This window comes from Triplophysa dalaica, chromosome 1, assembly GCF_015846415.1.
Source record: "Triplophysa dalaica isolate WHDGS20190420 chromosome 1, ASM1584641v1, whole genome shotgun sequence".
Lineage (NCBI taxonomy): Eukaryota > Metazoa > Chordata > Actinopteri > Cypriniformes > Nemacheilidae > Triplophysa > Triplophysa dalaica.
Genome location: NC_079542.1, coordinates 30,906,742 through 30,923,498, shown reverse-complemented (window position 1 = coordinate 30,923,498; position 16,757 = coordinate 30,906,742). Strand labels below are relative to the sequence as shown.

The 16,757-nt window shown below is 36.8% G+C and overlaps 1 protein-coding gene across 7 annotated transcripts in view; it reads right to left on the bottom strand.

The window, feature by feature from the left end:
- LOC130432297 (multiple PDZ domain protein) overlaps positions 1-15,253 on the bottom strand; it is a 41,526-nt gene extending 26,273 nt beyond the window's left edge. For 5 of the 7 annotated variants that reach the window (XM_056761638.1, XM_056761860.1, XM_056762101.1 and 2 more), the window contains exons 1-7: positions 15,188-15,253; positions 11,850-11,919; positions 10,445-10,614; positions 4,129-4,239; positions 2,998-3,137; positions 2,677-2,887; positions 2,450-2,578 (exon numbers count right to left, since the gene is read on the bottom strand). In XM_056761638.1, the coding sequence (XP_056617616.1) occupies positions 2,450-2,578; positions 2,677-2,887; positions 2,998-3,137; positions 4,129-4,239; positions 10,445-10,614; positions 11,850-11,898 (810 nt within the window). In that variant the 5' untranslated portion in view covers positions 11,899-11,919; positions 15,188-15,253. Of the gene's footprint in view, positions 1-2,449; positions 2,579-2,676; positions 2,888-2,997; positions 3,138-4,128; positions 4,240-10,444; positions 10,615-11,849; positions 11,920-14,825; positions 15,147-15,187 lie in introns of those variants that run through there. The other 2 variants (XM_056761785.1, XM_056761714.1) reach the window with 2 other exon arrangements.
- Positions 15,254-16,757: the final 1,504 nt, after the last annotated feature.

The following is a 16,757-nucleotide window of genomic DNA, read 5'->3' as shown; positions in this document are numbered from 1 at the left end:
GGCAGATATATATTTTATATATACTGAGTGTGAAGGGTGCGAGGAGGTCATATCCCTGATACCGCACATACATCTGGGAGACGTCTATTTGATGTCTAAATTTACATCTGCAGTTTTTTTAATTGTTTTCTCATCTGAAATATGTCTAAGAGATGTTAACTATAAGTTGCTTTACAATGTTTATAATTTTGAATGTATGTGAAACTGCCTTTCTAAGACTTTATTAGATGTTTTTTCACAGCCGATGTTTTCCACATTTCCAGATCTTTAGCAGACATCTTACAGACATTCCTGTGCTAAATGTGCCGCAAAACGAAAACAAGTTAGCATTAAGCACTTCATTTAGAACTTTGTTCGAAGTCGATGTGTATTTGGTTTAAATGTTTCAAAATAAGGTCTGTGGTTAACGCAAGCTCAAGATATTTCCACGTTTTGTTCTACAATATAAAACACACAAGTAATACCAACACGTGGGCAGTAGCAGCCTTTGCTATGTTTCACTTGAAACGGGCCTCAGAACAGGAGGGGCCTCCATTTGAGTCCCACCCCTCCCATCACGTTGCACACACACCTGGGCTTGAGGCAAAAGTTTCATCAAAATTATTAAAAAAAAGACCCTTAAAGTCATGTTTATTTTATACAACAAGTAGTCAAGTCAGTTTTTCCCACTGAAAATCTCCACACAAAGCCAGCAGCTCAATGGTTGCACGTCTCTCAGAGTCTTGTTTTTTCTTCATTGAACAAGTGAGTCAATGATTCAGATGCAGTTTTGAATTCGTTTGAACAAATCGACTCATTAATGTAAAAAGACATGGCGAAACCTACTGCCGATTTAGTTTCATTCTAATACATAAAAAATCTATATTTATCAATATTTAATAAAAACATGTTTTTATTATTGATGTATTAAAAGTGTATGAAGTGTTATTCAAAAATACTGTGAAAACTTAATGCATGGTGGATAGACTTATTAATAGAAGTAAAGAGTTAAATATGACATGAAATATAATTAAATATATTCATTCAATATATTCAGTTCATTTACATGAATTATGAGTGACTGTTGGTGGGAACTTCAACCGTTTCTTTGAAAACCGGCCTCCGAATTGCAAAGTCCGCTTCAGCATGTGCCCACACGGTCCCCTTTTAAAAGTAACTACAGATATTGTTGCGGACATTAAATAAACACCATCACACACTAAATTCTCATAAATAATACAATATACATATAATTTCCCCAAAAATGTGGATGTATATTTGTAAGATCCTAACATCAAACTAGGCCTACATAAATATCAAATATAAGAACATGGTCGGCGGCCTACAAATGGCCTGCGCGTCGATATCTCGGCCAATTTACTGTCCTCTTATCATTGCACCATCTAATCAACAGTACAGTTGCAGTAGAATGACTAACATAGAAACTGTGTATCACATGCTCAAAGGTTGACTGATGATTTTCTTGCAATGCACTGCCAGCAGAAAATAAGATTTGGCAAAGGACTGTAGAAGATTTGAACTTTGAAGTGAGAGAACATATTTAAGAGAATTCTTTAAAAGAAAAAGATATATTCCCCAAAGTATTGAATGCAAACATTAAACAGGGCTAATTGGAGATTTGTAATTGGGGACTCTACTACAGGTTGATAGATAACATCAAAACATTTTCAGATTGTTTTATAGTATTATTGGATTTCGGATTCAATACAACTAATTATGTGTACTAGCCATCTGACTGGGACCAGCACCAGCTTGCATGCCATTGGCTCATCCTCTATGCACAAACACTTCCCATCACCATACAGCAGAGATAACAAATATTTCAATTTCAGAATACACACAAAAAACAGATAACAAGTAGGCAGGTCGGGCTGGTGGAATTATGACATTTGGACTACAAAGACCCCAAAAAGATCTAGATCCTCAAGAGGACTAGAAAGAAGAGCTTTGGCTGCTAATCCTCTCAAAGCCATCCAGAAGAATGCCATGCGTCCATACTATATTGTAGGCGAAAATGAGTATGAGTCCTCATTTTTACTTCCGAAGCCTCAGTATGCACTAAACAGTAAGCGAGAAATACCCGGATGGTCTACTGCTTCTGCCGATGGACACTTCTCTATCCCAAGATGCCACGGGACATGAGCAACGATGAAATTTCTAAATGTAATCAAATTAAAATGGCGGAAAACTTCAAAGTGGCTGTCCGTTTTTAAGCGTAGGGACAGAGTAATGAATTTCTCGTGAATAAATTATGTTTGTATCGACGCCTAGGTACAGGATGATGTTAATACGGGTCACAATCAAACATGGCAGATGCCATACTGTTTTAACAGGGGATGGGTAGGTACTTAATTTAAATCGTATGCATAGCATGCGATTTCGTTTGCAGCGACAGTCCTGTTAGTTTTAATGGATAAATGACCTTTCTACCGAGTTTGGGAGAGCTCACCTGGTCTGCAATGCCTCCAGGTACGATGGTTTTGACAATGACTCCAGTGGTTTTGCCACCTACGATCCCGAAACCCAAACCAGTTCCATCATTCACCAGCTCGATCGTCTCCACGTGAGTCCAGTGGATCTGAAAACATGAAGAGATAAATACACACATATCAGTGTTGAAGCTCTATTGTTTTTCTCAGTGTCTTTTTTACAGCATGTGTTTGTGTGTTGTCTCACCGCACTGGAGTGTGCTGAAAGCGTGCTAGCGGCACTGGGAGTTCTGGACACCACTGGGCTAGAGAGCTGCGGTACAGGCCCACGGGCGACCGTGATCCTCACGTGGTCCGACGCTCTCTGCAGGATGGCGATGGCCTGCTGGTGACTGACGCTCTGATCTAACGGCTGACCGTTAATGGCCAGGATCTGATCTCCTTCTTTTAGTTTCCCGCTAATATACAGAGAACATGATGTCTGAGATCATCATCATCATTTTCAGACCACTGAATGTATATTTATCGATAAAAAAACGAAAAATATTGTATGCATTTGAGTCCTAACCTGTACGCTACACTCCCAGCTTGAATCTCCTGAATAAAGATGCCGAGTTCTCCACGGTTCTCACTGCACAACCCGACAACGCTGAAACCCAAACCGCCTGATGCCGGCTTCAGCAGGTCAACGTGAGTCACGTACCGACCCTACAAACACACACACTCAGATAATAAATAATCTGTCATATAAATGAGCAGTTGGTTGCATTTCTGCGACATCACCGCTAGATGCCACTAAAATCGCCACATTGCTCCTTTAAAACGTATTTTTCTGTAAACGACTGCAAGTAAACAACTGTAATTGCCATCTGAATATTTTTCCTGTAAAATGGAATTTTATTTATTATTGTAAATACAATTATTGTATTTAAACATTAAAAATACAACTGTGACTAAAGAGCTTACACATACTGGTCGATTAACCATTCAAGAGACATAGAAAATAAGCAAAACTGTTATTTTAGGGCACAGACCTAATACATTTGTATAGCACATCTGTGATGACACAAGGTTGAGTCACTTATGAGTTTTCAACTATGACCTATTACTTTAAAGGGTACATAACTAAGAATTTTTAGGATCGTTCTTTGGTTTATGGAGTGTTCAACAACAAGGTTATGTACAAAGGTGTAAAAACACTATATTTTGTTATAATAGGCAGTTATTCTTGACTTACTCTCAAATGCTTCTTTACTACTATTACTTCTTTTCATCCATCTAATCCCCTCCTTTCCGCTAGCCTAGTCTGATGTGATTGGTCAGTTGTTCTAGTCTGCTGTGATTGGTCTACCGCGAATGAGGCTCACGAGCTACAGTGTTTGGGGGAGAAGAGTGAAGTTTTAGCAGGCAGTCCTAGCAAGACGTAGGCAGGGACGATATGTAACGTAAATCCATGGCGGTTCGCGACTCGGTCTAGGGACGAATCTTTGAATGATTCAGAGTCGACTCCCTTTTTTCCAAGCCAGTAACTTTGTTTTTCATTCACTTTCTGATTTACAGCTTGATCTCATGTTATGTACTCTTTAAAAGACTTTAACCTCCGAAGGAAAACTTGGGGACCCGAATGATTTCGTTTCAAAAAAATCCATCCGACTGGATTCGACTGCATAAACAAGCGAGTGAGTGATCTGTGTGTTACCTGAGCCATTGAACGAATGATGTGTTCGAATTCTTCAGGTGAAGGCTCCCCGTTGAGCTGAGCAGAACAATCCTCATGGCTGCCTTTCAGATCGGACTTAATACAAGGAGCCTGAGAGAGACAAAGAGATAAAGTGTGTACATGCCTCATTTTCCAAGTATTGTTCTGACAATGTGTGGGACTCTCTGGGACTTGTTATGATAATTTCAGGTAATAATTTGTCCTCCCACCCATCCGTGCACACATGTTTTTCATTAAATTTACAAGCCGCTTAATTCACTTTTGATTTCTCATTTCTGGATCAACCGTACGTCTCTGAGCTACAAATCATCTCACATAAACCATCTCAGTAATGCCAGCCCTAAACACATCTTAAAAAACTCACCTCTCCAAATATTTTTCCAGAATGTTTGCTCTTGTTTTTTATTGTTAGTCCGAGATTTCAAATATCTTTACAATAATAATACACATTTTCCATCCATTCATATTTTATCCACAGCTATTTATCCAAAATTAGTTAAACATTCGGTCAATAAGCTGACAATAAGCATGAGGTCACTAGTATGACTTTATTCATTTGTATAAACAGAGTTAGATTGTGGAAAAGCTGACACGGTTAGTCAATGAGTGTGTGGAACATAGAGAAAATAACAGAAAAGGTGTCATGTACAGTGAGTTTCACTTGAAAATGAATGGCTATTGTTTAAAAGTCGAGTAATTTTTGCATGCCAAAAATTGCGTAGATTTACATGACAAGTATCTACGATTAGTAGCATGTAGCATAGTAGTGTGGCCTTGTAAACTAACTGTACTGTTTGGTGTGCTGACAAAATGTTTATATGCTCTCCTAGTAGTTAGTGGCTTTGGATAGAACTGTCTGCCAAATAAATAAATGTAAATGTGATTACAATGTTATGTTAAAACATTCCATATCCACACGGTTTTATGAAAATTTGAAAACGCTTTATTCTGCCATGTTTCTTTGTGATGAAATATGAACGCGCATGACATCACAGTTTTCAAAATTAAAGTCTTGTGAACTTCAGTATTTTTTCGTATTTCTGAGTGAAACAGCGAAAAAAATAGGAATGGTCATTTTTTATTTCATGGTGACTTTAATATTTTTGTAGTTTACACAGAGATGATAAAAGTATCGTTTTCAAAAGTTAGCACTTTCAGGCCTCCAAAACACAATTGTTATTTTAATTGAACAACTAAAATGCTAAAAAAAGTGTTCAGTTTTAGTTCAAAACATCGTCGTCCATATCTTTCTTCCCTATATGGTCATCTCTGTTTGCACAATGAAATTGCAGGTTTCTGTGGGTGCTTTTTATTAACGTGGGTTAAGGTCATACTCAAAATTAACAAAAACTGACTGCAGTTTTAAATAAGACATTGAGGTAATTCTTAAGCAAAACTTTTCTCTTTAACTAAATGTTTTTTGTTTGGTTCACATATTGATTTAGTGAATGAACACTTTACATAACAAAAATGTTATTGCTTTTCCTTGCTTTTATTACATGGTTTAGCTTGTTTTTGGTCCAGCTTAAAAAGATCCGTACTGTCACTAAAGTTTGGCCTCTGTGTTTTCTAAACCTCCGGTTATGCAGGGTACTCAAATAAGAATGATAATACAAACTAGCATAATAAGCTTATTTATCACATGGTACTAATTTATTAAAAAGTCATCTGCTGTTATTGTCGAGTCAAACGACACAGGTTGCATACAGGCGTCCTGTGGTTAAAAGACCCTGTTTCAATTTACTGTTGTAAACATTAATGTTCATAAACGTCTCCCAGAGGCCCTTGAGATTAGTAGCCGTGCTCTCGGCTGCACTAAGCCATAAACTCTGAGAGAGCCTGTATGTGTTACTGTGTTAGTCTGCCTGTCTAAGAGGATTAGGCCTTCAGTTCGGTGGAGTACCACATTTCAGAAATTACTTCCGCTCCACTTCACACATGTACTTACCTCTCTCTCTCTTTCCCCCTCCACAGTCTCTTTCGTCATTCTGGTTACCATAGTAACACAGACAAAGCCAGACCCATTTAGTGGCATAAACAAGCTCTGTGGTTTTTGTCGGGAGAGAAAACTTAGTGGGGTCTTGTAGGACAATCATAACTGACCATCTTTATATATACAGCACATACTTTAGAAAGGGTTAATAAGATCAGGAAGAAGGGGTTCATCAGGCACCAGTTGAATTACTCTACTATAGAGAAGGAAACTTTGGCGTTACTGATGGCATTTTCACTATTTCCATGTCTTTCTGAGTTCAAGTAATTTACCTATTTTTGTGTTTACAGATCATAACCCTTAAGTGTTTCTAACCAGAATCAGCGTTTGATGCGGTGGGCTTTGATCGTTCAGGGTAATAACTTAGTGATTAAACACAAGAAAGGTTCTGTGAACATAATTGCTGATGCTTTGTCAAGAGCCTAGGGAATTGAAGATTTGGTGTGAGGATAGTTAAAAAGTGTATGCTTGAGGTTTAATTCATATAGTTTTATCTTAAGGGTGTGTGCTTGTATGTTCTTTTTTTCTCTCCCTTTTATCTCTCGTGTCTTTTGTGTGTGTGTGTGTGTTCTTTACGCTGTGTCTAGGTTCATGCTCATTGGCTGGCTCTACTGCCACTGAGTGTTCAGACGGCATGACGTTTGGCAATCCGCTGCTGCGCTTGAGGGATTTAAAGGCCACAAGTTCTATGCATTGGGGCGTCAAGCCAGCGTGCTGCATCCTGAGCGAGTCTTCATTCGTGTGTTTGCCGTTTATGATTAATGAGGCCTGTAAGGTGTTTCCTTTGTAATGGTCTCATTGATCTTTGAGTCGTGATGCCTCGAGAATATGTCGACTTGCTTGCTGATTGCTGAACCTGTGTTATGCTGTATAAAAAGCCTGTGTAATAGGTGTGCTAGCTCCAGGTTTGACAAAGTCAAGTTCAACGCCATGGATGCATATCATGGGGGCTGTGAGTTTGCTATTAGAGGTTGTTGTTTTAAGTTTTGTAAGTCTTTGTAGACTTTATTTAAGACAGATTTTATTTTGTTAGTATAGTCTTTTGAGTCACCTGCCTCCCTTGTATGTTTATTTCTTATGTAGTGTAGTTGAGTTTGGCGTCGTAGACACTGAGTTTAGAGGGATGGGGTTCCGTTAATAATAGTTTTCTTTTTATTTATTTATTTGTTTGGCAACACTCTGATTCCTTTCATTTATACTATTACTCACATTTCCATTAAACAACTCATTAAACTCATAAGTAACATCTTCTCTGAAACATCATGTTAGTGTAAATGCTGCTTACCTATGCGGTTTATGGGATTTAGAAAAAGAGATTCAACATATGCAGGTCTTGTCCGGGAGTTCCTTTAGGATTTAAGAGAGTATGCGTGTGCAAGAAAAGCAGCACATAAATGGTTTGAGAATAAACGTAAACTCAGACAAGTGGCACTTGAGTGCCTATGTAAATACAGTCACTGTTGCAGTATTATAGTTATATATGTGTATATAACATTGGAGGTGTAGCCTATTAACTGTCTCCCGTTCCGTATACGGGACACCTAAGTTTTCGTCAATATTGTGCATGTAATTTCTAATAGAATCATGACAAACTATATATCATTGGAAAGTTCTAAGACTCTAGAATACAGATTTCTTTGGTGTTTTTTAAAATAGTTTATGTAGATTGAGTAATTGATTCTTTTCTATAAAGAGTGTGCTTAGATTTTTGTTATCCTTCTGCGACCCGTATTTTTTTAATGTATTTTTTAATCAAAGTAAAACATTAACTTTTTGGATTTATTTTTTACAATAAACCTAACAACATACCTTTGAAAAAAAAATTGTGTGTGTGTGATTTTTTTTAGCCATATTTTCTTTTTTCAAACGAGACCGACCGACGGTGAATATCGTTCGGCGACCGTAAGTTTGTATTCCAAAGAGTTTATGAGTTACCGCCATTTTACCGTGAGTGTTACATTTCTGGCATGTAATCAATGTATTACACTTTTGAAGTGCAATTTTAAGTATACAATTTAACGTGTTTTGGCGTGCATTTAAGGGACAGTTCACCCAAAAATGAAAATGCTGTCTTCATTTACTCAACCCTTAGGTTGTTTCAAACCAGTACTGTATATATTTTTTGTTCTGTTGACCACAAAATTTGAGAATTTGAAGAATTTAGGAAAACAAACCATTTAATATTTCCTATTATGGTAGTCAGTGATGTCCCATAACTGAAAATTGCTAACATTCTTCCAAATATCCTTCTCTGTGTTCATCAGAAGGTAGTGATTTATACAGGTATGAAATGACATGAGGGTAAGTAAATGATAGCAAAATTTTCATATTTCACTTTCATGATACCTCAATAGTTCATAATGCGGGACTTGTTTTTTTCAATAGGCACAATAACATGTGCAAATTTAAACAGAATTCAATAACTTACGATCAAGTGTGAGTTTTCTTTTTACAATATTGACTGTAGTTTTCAAAGTTTAACTATTTTTAACTATTACTAAAAATTTTGCATTAGGTTATGTGTAGCAGAACAGTTTAATAAAGTCGTGGAGAGAAGTGTTGTTATCCTTGCTTCAGTCATTAGCCAGGTTTCCATCCAAAGTTGCAAATTTATCTAATTCGCAAAATTGGAATATGGCATAAAACATTTGTGAATAAGCACTGTTTCCATCCAAAGCGTCAAAACGGTCACTTCATAATAAACGGTCACTAAATATCAGTAAGAAAAGCCTCTGAATATTTTAATTTTTATGTATAATAATTACTTGCGCAAGCAGAAGAAACACAATAAATGCGGTGCTTTTATGGATGCTTGCTGTTTGGGAAACAGTCGTGACAGTTCTAAGAGGCAATTACAGAAATACTTTGACGACTTTGCTCAAACATTTAAGAGTGACCATAACGAAACTTCAGAAGCTGTGTAACAACATCAGTACTCTGGTTAGTCTGGTTACACTGTCTCATAGTGCTGTTACATTACTTTTTGGAGGAATTATGCAGCAAATGTGTTTCCATCTCCTATTATTCGCATTAACCCCTGAAAAAATGAAAAACCACCTCAAGCGAAAACATTCTGCTGCGAAACATTAAAATGCACATAAAACCAGGGAGATGGAAACCCGGCTATTGTCTTAAGACTATAAAATCAAAAAGTAAAAAAAAGCAGTGATCTAAACAATTCTGCGTAACCCCCCCAAAAAAACTTTTGTTTACATTTAAATGTATTCATTTGGCAAACGCTTTTTTCTAATAAGAGAGAGCATTGAACATTGTGGCAGATGAATTATAACATCTAACATGAAAAGCTCAGTATTGTTTCAATTTAAATTTCTAGTCAACTTATCACTTAGCATCAATCATTCGGCAAATATTGATTCTGTTAGCAATACTCTTTTAAGCTAAACTTACTTTATCGTCAATCTCTCATCTATTATTGACGATCCGTGCTGTGATTGAGTGAAGCGGGACTATTTGCATATTTATTGTACCACATGTACCGAAATAAAGCAAGAGTGTAGAGTTAAATTCAAGTTATTTTGAAGGCACTAAGAAATGATTACCCCCCTAAAACCATATACTCTTTTGATGTTCAAAGATGAGTTTTAAGTCATAAAATGACCCACTACAGGGGGACTTAACATGTAAATGCAACTGCATAATGCCTATTTAACAATCCACAAAATGAGTTCCAAAAGTAGTGTGGGTCATTTTTTGCTTTGAAACAGACATTAACTATTAACAATGTTATGCTCTGTGGTTCAAAAGTATGTAAGTAAGGAGGGAGACAAAAAGAGAGAGAGAACACTAGAAGGGAGTTGATAAGCTCCATTCGTTTACTCCTGACTCCTCTGCATAGCTCGCATACTTTAGACTGACCTGCTGCCAACGTAAAACTCTCCAAGTCACACAAAAATGTAGCTAAAAAAACTCTAAGTCTGCCCGACTAATGAAGTTTACCTCGGTCAAAACAAGTTAACTGGTTAGACATACAGGTTGCACTCCATACTTTGTACATTTTTAGCAAATTGCAGAACAAAAATGCCAGATTTTAAAGAGTAGGATTCAATTTTTTGACAAGTGAGCATTCTGATAATGTAAATCCTGTTCACAATATAAATACTACACAGCAGAATTGGTATGAGCAAATGGTAGTACGCTACTCCAAAACATAGTCAATCAATCAGAAAAAAACAGTTTTCCATTTGAACTACGGATAATGCAGAAAAATGTAATGTCAGTGTTCTTGTGCATTTCACTGCATCATGGGAAGTGTAGTTTGAGCGGTAGTGTGTTGTTTCTTACATTCTCTTTCAAATGCTGTACTGATTTCTGCAGGGCGAGGATTCGGTGGAACAAAGGACTCTGCAGGACCGTCTTCAGGAGATTCAGTTTCTCCTCAGCAGGAACATCTGGTCCCTTTTCCTTCAGGCGAGCCTGTAACCTCTCCAACGCCTGAAGACAATGCTGGGTGTCTGCCACACGCAAACACAACTAAAATCACTGCAATGCTTCCAAACACATGCTTTTCATTGTTGGTTCACCTCAGGAATCACGATAGATTATCTGCCAGCATTTTACACCGCTCACATACTCTGGTCAGTTTCACACTTTAAAGGGATACTTCACCCAAAAATGAAAATTCTGTCATCAATTTCTCACATTCGAGTTGTTCCAATGAACAAAGAGAAAGATATTTGGACGAATGCTTAAAGCCAGACAGATTTTTCCCCCCATTGACTGCAATAGTAGGGAAAATGACGATGGTAGTCAAAGGTGCCTCATAACCGTTTGCTACATTCTTCAAAATATCTTCTTTTGTGTTCAACAGAACAAAAAAATATATATAAAAAATATTTTTTTCCTACTATAGGGGTCAAAGGGAGGCAAGATGTGTTTGTTTATAAGCATTCTTCCAAATATATTTCTCTGAGTTCATCAGAACAAAGACATTTATACAGATTTGGAACAACTCAAAGGTGAGTAAATGATGACAGAGTTTTAATTTTTGGGTGAAGTATCCTTTTAATCAAATACATTTTTATAAACTTATTTTTTTGACATATCAACCTTTCTCATGAAACATTGTAGAAGCCAGCAGAGTGTGTGTGTTATAAGGTGAAATTGAGTGTTTTCAGCTCTGGTTTGTCTAGCCATGCCTGGCTAACACCTGGCTGAGCTCCAGAATCCGGTGAGCGGGACTCGGTCGTTGCATTCCTGCTCAGGAGCTTTTATTACCCTCCAGGATTGTCTGACTCAGTGTTGGTCATTTCCATACACACGGAGTGTGACTAAACCAATGTGTGTCAGAGTATTACAACCTTGTACCACTTCACAAAACCACTGACTGTAAACTGTCTCACAAGCAACAATTTTCATTAACATCTTACTTTCTATAGATTGTCTTGTGCTGTTTGTTATTTGGTTGTCCAAAAAGATTTTTGGCTGCAATTACAAATGTTACTGAATGTCACTGCAATAAAGAACGACATATCATACTAAACAGCATCCAAATACAAATGCTTTACTTTTTTACTATTACAGGACTATCTTTACTTTCTACTTTCAATGACACATGCAGAAAGACCATCACTGCCTTCACAGGCGTCATCCTGGTTTATTAAAAAAGACGAACACTCTTTTGTTCTGAAACAATATCCTACATCCCTGTACAGTCCAATTACAGAAGAAAAACATGATATAAACTCACCCATTGTTTCAATCATATTTTCTGTCCTCTGTATTTGTGTCCCCTTCATAACCTGGGCCTCGCACTGTCCCTGAAATCCACAAATGGACCAATTTACTTTACGGATTATTTTGAGTTTTTACAGTAGATGATTGGTACATCTCGTCACTACAAACTTTTTATGGAGAAGTATGAAGAGTTTCCTTTTACACATAACTGTGAACACTCTTTATTGTGTGAAGGTTTATCAAAAATAGTCGATAGACCAATCAAAAGAAAAGATGTGTCTTCTTCATACAGTGCTGATCAGTGCAAATTGGTAAAAACATTCAGTTTAGCGGCAGAGTGTCAAATCTTAAAGACATCAGACTCAGATGAGGTGATGGCAGGATCGGATGAAGGCAGACACATTGTCTGACCATCCCAGTGGTTGCTATGACGATGGGGCACAGCAAAGGTCTGCTTTTTAGATACACTTGTAAGCCTGATGTCAATAAATACCAAAGGCTTGGCCATGTTTTATACAATAGGACACGTTGCCGAAGCTGGTGTGGCCAATAGATTAGCCAAACAAATTTATTATATTGTCCGTGACTGGTAAATTATATGAAGTTGTGATGTCATGTCAGTATTTAAATACTTTAAATAGAACTGAATAGATGACACGACTGTTTGCTTCGATGGAAGCAGAACACACAATTCCCAGAGAACACATACTGATAAAATGTAACGCTTGTAATGTACTGTATATGGAATTGGATAAAAGCATATCTAAGCTACTAAAAAAGTAACAATTATTCTTTATATGCCATTTATAGTCAGTTCTCAGGAACCTTAACATCATAAGCCTAACAATATTCATCAATATGTTAATCGCATGTACACAATAATATCACCTACACACAATAATATAATCTTAATACTATACTTTCAGTATAATATAACAAAAAAGAGCCAATCAACAGCATGATTCAGAAACAGATTCATTGCATTGTAAAAATACAGTCTATGCATGAATAATAAAACATTGTTTGTGGACACACAGCGGTCAAAGCCAAGCTCTGGTAATTTCAATATATACTGTAAAGAAAAAGTATTGCTTCTGAAAGCTTAATTTTATCATCATGATAGTTTTACTTTTGGAACTTTTTACAGTTGAGAGGCTTTAGCATATGAAATCATATCAGTGAACTGGACGTAATGGCCTCTATACATTAGACCTGCTGTTGGCTTTGTAATGCTCTTACGTCAGGATTAACATCGTCCTGTGAGCGCCCCACCACACTGTTTTAATAAATACAACAGACAGCAAAACATCTCTTTAAGAGATAGACAAATACTACATCCCGTGATACAGCTCTCGTCTCATTCATTAACATTAGAGTTAACATGAACTAACCATGAGCGACATTGTTAGTTAATACAAATACACTTCGCTTTGTTACTTTGTGTTGGTTCTTTGTGCATCTTGTGCATTGTGTACTTTTTTTATTTAGCAAGAACGGCAGTTGTCTTAGAAAGAGTTTCATTCGGGTCATTTAAAATAAAAAAAATTGACATATTTTCTCAGGAAACCATTAAAACATCTTGGCAGTAATTATTTCAAATTCAAATAGGTATCAAACACAACTGAGTTACACAAAAAATCATCATAATAATGATAACTGTGTTGTTTACTTTGTACATAGAATAATTTTAACATGGGAATGAAATGAAGAAATAATGAATCAAAGTGTCCAAGACTGATGCTCTCATCCTCCGTAACATATTTAAAGGACTGGACTGGACTGTTTACGCACAGTAAGTCATCTAAGATGGATAGTCATTACTGGAAGGAAGTGCGTTTAAGATATGAACTAAAGATTTTGAGGGCACACAAATTTTAATAAGAGAATGAACCACATTGATCAACTGTTTACAATAAACGCTCCAATATTTCATGAAAAAATACCCGTTATAATTTTTACGTTCACTGCGACTTTAAGATTGACTTATTTCTAGCAAAACATCACATTATTAGACTGTTACAGTATTTTTCTCTGTGTAATTACAATGGAATGAAGTAATAAAAAACGTGAGGGTAACGTTACACGGATGTCGCTGCCGTGTTATCGGCCTAATAAATGAATCGTTCTCCCAAAGCAGCTGCTGGAGACGTGGATCTGACAAGCACAACTCCCAGCTAGTCACTTTCAGCTGATAAACTCACTGAGACTGAAATAACTCAGGACTGATACTGTGACTGATAAAGACTGAGGCATAACATGTCTCTGAACTGTTCCCCAACCGCCTGGGAATGACTTTCTTATAGGAAGTTTTTCCTCTCTAAACCTAGGAAATATTCTTCTTTAAAAAGCACTTTCGACTCACAAGTATATCAAGCTAGTTTAACAAAAAACATTTTCTGAGTGTTATAAAAAAGGAACACAACTTCTGTCAAATAAACATGTTGTTTTTATAACATTCATGTTATATGTTGTGGAAATAACATTGAATATTTACAGTTAGCACTTGTTGGGTATCCCTAAATTTAAAATCATCTGTGCACACTTTTTGCTAAACTTTCATTACTCGTTGATTGGAAATTTACAATAAAACTATTTGTGATGGGGCCTGTTTCCTGGCTCATATTTCACTTCCAGCATGCTCTACAGTGACACTGCTGTCTCCCTGGTAACAAAGTACACTAGCTCTGAGAACCCTTCATTTAATGTAATGACACCACAACTGAGATAGTCTAGAATAAGAGTAAAGCTACATATCTATACAAAATTCAAAATAATTACGATGACACCATATAAAGTTTTTAGTAGGCTTACGTAAAGCAGCTTTGTTTTAAGTCTCTTGGTTTTAATCAAATAAACCACAGGGATAAGCTAATGTGTCGTGAAGTTTAATAAACACTCTTATGTTTAAATGTTCCTGTCAGTTCACTTTAAAGAGTAATGTTTTAGACACCACTTTCATCTTATGTGTATAATATTACTCTTGACTCACATGATCAGATACATGACTTAACTCGTGTCCCGTTACTCGATCTTTTTATTGGCTGTATTATTCACAGACCTTCTGCTGCTGCCGCCGTCGGGAATACAATCCGTTTTTCCCGTCCAGCACTGATGATCAACAGGCTGCAGCCATAGGACCGACGGGAAGAGTTTAAAACGCGGATCAGAGGCAGAAAGTGTATCTAAACAACGACACACAAAGCGCCTGTGATGCGCGCCACCGCTCGCGTCGATCTAATAATGTCTGAATCCATCAAGAAGGCGCTCGTTACAATGTATCAGATGGTAAGAGCATCAAAGAAAGTCGACGGAATCTCACCGAATGAAAGAGTTTGACGGAGAATAACTTACACGAGTTGCGGATCTCGCTGCGGGACTGTCCGGTGCTGTTGGGTTAAAGATGGGCGCTGTGTTTGAAATCGGAGCCGCCCCATCACACAAACGCACACGCGCACTCTCGAACGCGCGCGCCGCTCTGTGGCTGCCATGACAACTGACCCACAGAACACGCCGAACGTCTATACAAACTTAGAACGTTCCCCTAACGTTAGTGTTTGGTTCCCGTTTTTTTGGATAAAAAGGAACCTTCTATTTAGATTTTTTATCATGAAATGACGTTCCAGAACATTGTGTTTTTGTTGTTGAAGTAGTGGAATTGAAATGTTTAAGTATACCGAAGAAAGGAAATTACAATGTTATGCACAAAATTAATAAAAATGTACCAGAACAAAATCAGCGGTCAAGAAATCACGAGTCTAGAAAAGTTATTTCATTTGATTTTAGTATTATGTCGTTAAGAGCCGTAAAATTTTTTATTTTATCCTTGACATTTACTAAAAAACATGTTATGTTTTAATATAACTTATTACCTCATAGTTGGTGGTCATTTGTATAACATATTATTAATATTTTTTAAATTAATAATATTTTAATAGAAATACTTGTCTCTCTTTACATACTTACATTTGTGACCGTCACGGCTCCGCTGTCAATCACATCCCCTGCATCAGCACCATCATCACGCTACACACGTTCCCGCTCATCTGATTATTAATGACATTCACCTGCACCTCATTAGTAGGACACTATATCTGTTCCCTTGTTCCCTGTATTCGATGTCAGGTCTAGTTGTGTGTTGTGCACGTCTCCTAGTCGAACCCGCAATTCCTATAGTATTTATCGTATTTAGTATTCCGTGGAAGTTTTTGTAACTCGTATTTTTGGATTTATACCTCGTGTTTGATAAATGACAATAAAAAACTATAAATGTAAAAAAGCTGCTTTTTAACAAAAAAAAAAAAAAAACTACACATGGTTCTTTAGATGTTAGATGTTCTTTTTGGATTCATTCAGAAGTTTGTGAAGTTCGTTTTTTAGAGTAGGTCTGTATGATGGTTCAGTGTAAATTATAACGCATTAAAAACAGTATAAATATTTAAAGAGTTATGTAGGAATATCCGTTGACTAAAAATACAGTTAAAAGTAGTAAAATATATATATGACCACTTATTTAGAACTAAAGTTGTTGACATGATTACAAACATTTGGCAACTGCACCTGTCCATTTTGTACCATAATAGTACAGATGTTTGCATACAGGTAATTTAAGTTCTGATCTTTTTTTAAAGGACAATTGTGTCCTTTTTGGAGGATCTAACAATGCAATATAATGAACATAATGTGTTCAGAGGTTTATAAAGACCTTACGTAATGATGCATTTTTTTCATACCTTAGAACGAGCCATCTCTCTAGACACACCACAGGTCCCTGGTATGTAACTTGGCATGTTTTGTCAGCCTCTTTAATGCTTTGAAAGGGAAGGTGGAGGGGTGGAGTGGAGTGAGGCGTTGTTTGAAATTCACAACATTAGCGTAGATACCGCTAGATTTTGCTGACCGGTCCTTTAAAAGAATTGTACAT